The 8,923-nt window shown below is 41.5% G+C and overlaps 1 protein-coding gene across 1 annotated transcript in view; it reads right to left on the reverse strand.

Moving 5' to 3' along the window:
* Nucleotides 1–8,923, reverse strand: part of CFAP47 (cilia and flagella associated protein 47) — a 458,234-nt gene that overhangs the window by 163,659 nt on the left and 285,652 nt on the right. Inside the window, 1 exon segment of the mRNA XM_015571970.1 lies at nucleotides 1,973–2,039. Coding sequence (XP_015427456.1) covers nucleotides 1,973–2,039 — 67 coding nt within the window.

Here is an 8,923-nt window from a genome sequence, read left to right on the forward strand (position 1 = left end):
AACTGCAAGCTCAGAGGCGGGCAGCGGCAGTCGGGGAACGTTGGAGTCCTCCGTCACTGAAGCAAGCAAGCCTCATGTTAGTTTCAAGCTGCCTGACTGCCGGCTGCCATCTTGGCTGGCAGTTAATTTGCATATTGCCCTGATTAACCAATGGGAAGGGTAGCGGTCGTACGCTAATTACCATGTTTCTCTTTTATTAGATAGGATAGTTATTCTATATAGTTGATCTTGAACAACATGTTGGTTAGGGTGCCAATGCCAGCTCCGCCCCCCTCCCCCCAGTTGAAAACCCATATGTAACTTTTGACTCCTGCAAAAACTTAATGACTAATATACTTTTGAGCAAAAGCCTTCCCAATAACATAAATAATTGCTTATGTTTTGTGTTATATATATTATATACTGTGTTCTTACAATAAAGTAAAGTAGAGAAAAGAATAGGTAGTTAAGAAAATCATAAGGAAGAGAAAATACACTTATAATATTTATTTTTAAAAATCTGTGTATAAGTGTACCCATACAGTTCAAATCCAGATATTAAAGGGTCAACTGTAGTTTAATGGATGAGAAATATAAAGCTATCTAACTTAAAAAAAAATTCTGCTTCTCTACTCAGAAGTTAATATTTCATCCTAAACTAAATACAAACCTCATAAAACAGTATCCTAGGTGGAATAAACTTAACTACAGTCAATCCTGATTATTCATGAATTCCATTATTTGCAAACTCACCTTCTTGCTAAAATTGATTTGAAACCACAAAATCAATATTCAACGTGCTTTAATAGCAGTTTTTGGACATGTACAGAGTGGCAAAAAGGTCCAGTCACTGGTCACACAAGTTCCCAGCTGAGGTCAAACAAGGTGACACTGGGCCTCTCTGTGTCAGTTTTCATACACAGATTACCAGAGGATGGAGACCATAGAGGGCAGTACAGAATTGAAAGAAGCTCCTGCTCTGGGACCAGGTGGACAGGATTTGATACCCTTCCTTGGTACCTATTACTGGAACAGTCGCAGACAAGTTATTTAAAATTTCTGAACCTCATTTTCTTTGTGTAAAGAAAGTGGAATCTATCAGGACAAGTTCTTCTTATGATTTATGATTATAATGTATGTGGTGATATATAATGGTTCAGTATTCACTAATTGAATGTTTGCAGGAATTTTATAGAGCATAATTACCATGATTAATGAGAATCCACTATATTTAGTCATGCGCATATTTATTCTGTTTTCATGCACATAAACCTGTACCACATAAGAGAATAAGAAAAGTATAAATTATCTATACTAATAACAGGGTAATATGCTAATGGGCGGGATGCCCTCACATGTAACGACTGATCAGCAGGCTTCGTGTGCAGCAGGTGCAGGTGAGCGGGGACTTGCAGCATCAGGGACTTGCATCATGCCATCACAATCCATCACCAGGAGGCCTGGGGCCCAGCGGAGGCCTCTGTGCAGAACCACAGGGGGTCCACAGGCCTCCGCGTGGCCTGGCCTGGAGGTGGGGCCCAGCAGAGGCCTCTGCGCAGCTAGGCCTGGGGGTCCCTTGGCTCCGCATAGTGAGGCCTGGGGGTCCCGTGGCTCTACACGGCATGGAGGCAGGACCTCCAACTGCGGCCTACCTCTTTGGGGCAATCCATTGAGGAGCCCTGGATGGGTAGGCAGGGCCTACCTCTTTGGGGTTATGGATTGCAGGGCTCTCACACTGTGTCAGGGCACAGGCCAGGCTGGGGAACCCCCACCCCCCTGAGTGCACAAATTTTGTGCACTGGGGCAACTAAAATGTGTGTGTGTGTGTGTGTGTGTGTGTGTGTGTGTGTGTATATAATAAATTAAATATTTCAAATAAATGAAAAATGTTATTGAATTACAGAACAAGTTTACTTAAATTTCTCAGAATCTTTCCTCAAATAATTATTAGCATAAAATGTGTATATATTTACCTGTGAAGTCTGAAGTGAACAGACTGTCTAGATGCATTTAATTGGGATGTAAAGCAGATAAATGTTGAGGATTCCACCAAAGTGGCCCTAAAATAAAGAAATAAAAGAATTATTCTGGATTCTACTATAACAAAATTCAGATGACCACAAAATATTCTTTTTAATTTTTTTTATCATTCATAAAATATAATTAGAATCAGAATAAATTGTAGTTTAAAAAGTCCATAAGTTCTCATTCTACAACTCAAAACACATATATCAGAAAGAGTGGAAAAATCTAAAATGGAAATATGTAAAAAGTAATATTATTTTATAATGAAAGGCATCACTAAATTCTCATAGCAAGGAAATTTAGAATATAAATGACTACCCAAATTATATTCCAGAAACAAAGAGGAAATCACACATTGGCCTTCATGCATTATTAGAGTTGTATACATTTAATAATTTCTAATCCTATTTCCAAATACTAGAAATGTTTCTTTTGGGAGTAGGCACATGAGGGAACAGACTGACATTGGAGCTCTTCAAAAAAGTCCCATTTCTGAGTATGGCTACTGTTTTAACTGTCTCACAGCTCCCTAGAAAACTTCAGTTGACTCAGTGCTGCCTAAATTATTTGACCCAACTCAAAGAAAAACACGTATCACCTGAATATTTGTTGAAAACAGTCAGTAGCACTTGTACCTAAGGCTGCTACACCAGTTGGAACAGATATGAGCCAACTAAAACATAAAAGAAACATCTGGGGAACCAGATGCCCATATGCAGGGCTGCAGTAGCTTGCTAGATCCTACAAATATGTCAAAGATATTCAACACTATGAGAGACAATGATTTCTCACCAAATAAAAAATGTCAATAAAGATAGATTATACAAAATAACCAATTATAAATTCCACACTTAAAAAGCAAACTATTTGAAATAAAAAATCACTAGAGGGCCTTAACAGTAGGTTTGAGGTGGTAAAAAAAACCAATGCACTTGAAAATAGGTAGGATAAAATGATTAATTCTAAAGAACAGAAAAAACATTAAGTAGAGAACATAAAACAAAGAGACTGAAATTAATAAGAAAACCAAATGGAAATTCTGGAGATGGAAAGTACAATAAAATATATGAAAAAATCACTAGAGAGGCTCAACAGTAGATTTGAACTGGCAGGACAAAAAGAATTAACAAACTTGAAAATTGATAGAGATTATGCAATCTAAAGAAGAGAGAGAAAAAAAAAAAGAAAACACAGCAGAGTCTCAAACATATACAGTACACCATTAAATTGACCACCATAGCATTACCAAATTGAAAGAAAAAAAGAAAGGAAAAAAAGCAGTTTGAAATACAGGGTGGGTGAACAGAGCTGGAATCATTATACTCGCTGATTTCAAATTGTACTACCAAGCTATAGTAACTAAAACAGTATGGTATGGGTATAAAAGCAGACACATGAATCAATGGAACAGAATAGAGGGCCCAGAAATAAATTCATGCATATATGGTCAATAATGTAAGGCAAAGAAGACAAGAATATACAATTGGGAAAGGTGTCTCTAAAATAAATGGTGTGGGGAAACTGGACAGTCACATGCAAAAATAATAAAAGTTGACCACCAACTTACACCATACATAAAAATTAACTCAAGCCAAAACCGGTTTGGCTCAGTGGATAGAGCGTCGGCCTGCGGACTGAAGGGTCCCAGGTTCGATTCCGGTCAAGGGCATGTACCTGGGTTGCAGGCACATCCCCAGTGGGAGATGTGCAGGATGCGGCTGATCGATGTTTCTCTCCCATCGATGTTTCTAGCTCTCTATCTCTCTCCCTTCCTCTCTGTAAAAAATCAATAAAATATATTTAAAAAAAAATTAACTCAAAATGGATGAAATACTTGAATGTAAGACCTGACATTGGAGCTCTTCAAAAAAGTCCCATTTCTAAGTATGGCTACTGTTTCTTTAAGAAGAAAATATAGATGTTAAGCTCCTTGACATAGTACTGGGCAAATATTTTTTTAATGACACCAAAAGCAAAAATAGAAAAAGCAAAAATAAACAAATGGGACGACATCAAACTAAAAGGCTTCTGCACAACAAAATGAATGAGCACACTATAGAATGGGAGAAACCATTTGTAATGCTATGTCTAGTAAGAGACTAATGTCAAAAATATAAAAAAACTCAAAGAACTCAATAGCAATACACACACACACACGCGCGCGCGCGCGCGCGCGCACGCATCTGAATAAACATTTTTTTCAAAAAAAACATACAGCCGAAACCGGTTTGGCTTGGTGGATAGAGCGTCGGTCTGTGGACTGAAAGGTCCCATGTTAGATTCCAGTCAAGGGCATCTACCTGGGTTGCGGGCACATCCCCAGTAGGAGATGTGCAGGAGGCAGCTGATCGATGTTTTTCTCTCATCGATGTTTCTAACTATCTCTCTCCCTTCCTCTCTGTAAAAAATCAATAAAATATATTTTAAAAACAAACAAACAAAAAAACATACAGATGGCCAACAGGTACATCAGTAATCATCAGGGAAATGCAAATCAAAATCACAATGAGATAACACCTCACAGTTATTAGAATGGCTATTATCAAAATATGGAATAACAAGTGCTGATGAGGATGTAGAAAAAAGGGAAACCTCGCTCATTGTTGGTGGGATTGTAAAATGGCGCAGCTATTATAAAAAACAGTTTGAAGGCTCCTCAACATGTTAAAAAGCGAGCTGTCATACTACCAGCACTACCACTTTAGGGTATTTACCCAGAAAAAAACAAAACCCTGATTCCAAAAGATATTTGTACCTCTATGCTCATTGCAGCATTATTTACAACTAGAGGCTTGATACACAAAATTCGTGCAAGGGCCTGGGCCAGGGGTGGGCAAACTTTTTGACTCAAGGGCCACAATGGGTTCTTAAACTGGACCGGAGAGCTGGAACAAAAGCATGGATGGAGTGTTTGTGTGAACTAATATAAATTCAAAGTAAGCATCATTACATAAAAGGGTACGGTCTTTTTTTTTTTTTTTTTAGTTTTATTCATTTCAAACGGGCCAGATTTGGCCCGTGGGCCGTAGTTTGCCCATAGCTGGGCTGGGCCCTTGCAGCCCTGGCTGCCTCAGCCAGCCCTCACAGCCCCAACTTCATCCGGAAGGTTGTCTGAAAGGTTGTTTGGCTAATTAGCATATTAGGTTTTTATTATATAGGATTGCCCAAATATGGAAACAACCTAGGTGTCTATAGATAGATGAACAGATGAATAAATTGTGGTATATATACACAATGAAATATTACTCCACAAAGAAAAGGATGTACTTAGAGGGTATTATGCTAAGTAAAATAAGTAAGACAGAAAAATCTAAGACCTTATTAATTCACCTATATATCGAATCTAAAAAATAAAAATACTATACAAAACAAATGAATAACCAAAACAAAAGGGAAACCAATCCAAAAATATAAAGAACGTGCTAATGGTTGCCGAAGGGGAGTGGGGTGAGGATATGGGTAAAAAAAAAAATCCACAAAGATGAAATCTTGGCATTTGTGACAACATGGATGGAATTTGAAGGCCATATCCTAAGTGAAATAAGTCAGGCACAGAAAGACAAATACTATATGAACTCTCTTATGTATGAAATCTAAACAAAACAAAAATCCAGCTCAGATACAGAGAGCAGATTGGTGGTTCTCAGAGGTGGGGGATGGATGGGTAGGAGAAATGGATGAAGAGAGTCAAATGATAAAATAAAAGAAAAAGAATTAAACATTTATCTTACTTTTCTTATAGGAACTTCACCCTTGGATAAACAAATGATGGGAAGTCCTCTTTATAAAATATTCCAACAAACATATTTCATAAATGATAGAAATGCAATATCACCATTTTGCAACCCCAATAAATAATGGATGTACTGATTGGGCATCAATAGCTGCTAGCATTCCCCAAAAAATATATGCTTCCTGGTAAAAGATGCATCACTTCCTTTTTAATCTTTAATTTTAAACAAAATTCCAAAAATGCATTTCATAAGTCATTAAAACATAAAATGCTGCATTAGTAAATATTCACTTAATCCTATCTAATAAAAGAGAAACATGCAAATTGACCATAACCCTTACACACTTCCCATTGGCTAATCAGGGCAATATACAAATTAACTGCCAACCAAGATGGCAGCCGACAGCCAGGCAGCTGAAGCTAACAGGAGGCTTGCTTGCTCCAGTGACGGAGGAAGCCTACGTTCCCGGCCTGCAGGTGCCAGCCTCTGACCTGCACTCTAAGCAACTATGTTGCAATTATAAAAGCTAAACAAGCTCCAGAGACCTGCTTTCAGCCAGCTTTGGCCTCCGGGCCCCATGTGCAGCCCTGGGCAGCAGGGCATAAGCCCCTCCCCCAGCCAGGACCCCTGTGTGCCACCTGAGTCCCCAGCCGGGACCCCATGCCACCTAAGCCCCGCACTGCTAAGCCCCGCCCCCAGCTGGGACCCTATGACTATTGGAGAGCCGGAAAGTGCCGCTGGGCCCTGGGTCGCTGTGGTGATCTGGCCAACGGTAAGTAGAAAAGTGCGGCCTGTAGGCAGCTGCCAGCTGCGCCTGATCTGGGAGCAGGAAAGCAAGCCCGGCCTGCGGGCAGCCCCCAGATGTGCCTTCTCCCCAGTTGCCATGAGGATCAGGCAGCAGGAAAGCAAGCCTGGTCTGTGGGCAGCCCCAAACTTTCCCTGCTCCACGGTTGCCATGGGGATCCAGGAGCAGGAGAGCAAGCCTGGCCTGCGGGCAACTCCAAGCTGGGCCTGAAAGGGGAGCAGGAAAGCCCGGCCTGCGGGCAACCCCCAGCTGGGCCTGCTCCCTGGTCGCCATGGGGATCTGGGAGCAGGAGAGCAAGCCTGGCCTGCGGGCAGCTCCAAGCTGGGCCTGCTCCCCAGTTGCCATGGAGACCTGGGAGTGGCAAAGCCCGGCCTGTGGGCAGCCCCCAACTGGGCCTGTTCCCCGGTCGCCATGGCGATTCTGGAGCAGGAAACCCTGGCTTGCAAGCCGCCCCCCCCACCTGCCCTAGGGTGTGTGTGTGTGTGTGTGTGTGTGTGTGTGTGTAGACACACATGCGCACGCACGCGCGCGCGCACGCACACACACACACGATGCCTGCTCCGAGCCTCTGCTGCCAGACTGTGGCCATCAGTAGGACATCCACTGAGGGCTCCCAGACTGTGAGAGGGGCAGGCTGGGCTGAGGGAACCCCACCTCCCAGTGCACAAATTTCATGCACCAGACCTCTAGTATAAAATAAAGCAGTCATGGCAGCATAGATGAACAAAAAATAGACATGAAGTGTATAGAAAAACAAGTGGAAACTGGCAGATGTAATTCCAACTATGTCAATAATAACATGTCAATGAATGAAACAACTTAATCAAAAAGCAATGATTATAAGACCATATCCTATATAATACGAGGGTAATATGCAAATCGACCATAATGGTGGAACGACCAGAATGACCACTTGACCAGTCACTATGAAGCGCACTGACAACCTCTTGGTTCCTTTCCCTGGCTGGCAGGCTCTGATATCCCAGTGGCAAATGGGGAACCATGGGTGGGTGATGGGAGACCTGGTGGTGCCAGGCCAAGTCCCCCGCCCTACCAGTTGCCCCACACACAGAGGGCAAACCGTGGCAGGGGCAGGGCTGACAAGCAGGCAGGAACAGCCAACCTGTCAGTCCTTCCCCCCAGCAGGCAGGCTCTGATTGCCCAATGGCAAATGGGGAACCAGGGTTGGGTGGAGGCAGGGGGTGCGGCTGGCTGCGGGCAGCTGGGGAAGATGGCCCTGATCGCAGGCCAGGCCTAAGGACCGTACTCACACATGAATTTCATGCGCTGGGCCTCTAGTTTAAAAATAATTAAGCAAAACAAGATCAAACTATATGCTCTTTATAAGAGACACACTTTAAATTCAAAGATACAAACAGACAGAACAAAAAAATAAAAAATGTATATCAAGCATACAGCTATAAGAAAGCTAGAATGGCTACATGAATAACAAATATAAAAATTTTTAAAAAGTAACTGTAAAGGAGGAGACACATTTTTTAGTGGCAAACACATTCAAACTCATTTTAAAGATCAACATTACCCTGAGAGCAAAGCCAGAAAAAGATACTACAAGAAAATTATAGAACAATATCCCAGATGAGTATTGATGCAAAAAAATCCTCAATAAAATATAAGCAAACCAAATTCAGCAGTTTTATGAAAGAATCATACACCAGTGTGAATTGAGATTTATCCCTGGGATGCAAGAATGATTCAACATGCAGAAATCAATAAATTTGGTAAACCACATGAATAGCTTGAAAGATCAAAATCATACAATTGGCCATGGCCAGTTTGGCTCAGTAGTTAGAGTGTTGGCCTATAGACGGAAGGGTTGTGGGTTCAATTCCAAGCAAGGGCATGAACCTGGTGTCTCTCTCACATTGATGTTTCTCTCTGTCTCTCCTCCTACCCCACTTCCATTTCATCTAGAAAAAAATATCCTCAAGTGAGGATTAATAACAAAAAACCATATAATTGTCTCCATAGATGCAGAAGAAGCATTGAAAAAAATTTAACATCCTTTCATGATAAAAAAAAAACCTCAACAAATTAGGTATAGACGAAATGTACTACAATATAATAAAAGCCATATGCGGCAAGCACAGTTAACATTATACTCAATGATGAAAACTGAAAAATTTTCCTGGAAGATCAAAACAAAGATACTTACTCTCAACACTTTTGTATAATGCTCTATTATAAAGAAACTAGAGGCCCGGTGCACAAAAATTTGTGCACTGGTGGGGGGGGGGTCCCTCAGCCCAGCTTGCCCCCATCACATACTGGGAGCCCTAGGGGATGTCCTACTACCTGCTCCCTGCTCCCCTTGGGGAGAGGGCCTAAGCCACAGTCTGGCCTCCCTTTGAGGACTATA

The sequence above is a fragment of the Myotis davidii genome, unplaced genomic scaffold (assembly GCF_000327345.1).
Source record: "Myotis davidii unplaced genomic scaffold, ASM32734v1 scaffold1107, whole genome shotgun sequence".
NCBI classification, from domain to species: domain Eukaryota; kingdom Metazoa; phylum Chordata; class Mammalia; order Chiroptera; family Vespertilionidae; genus Myotis; species Myotis davidii.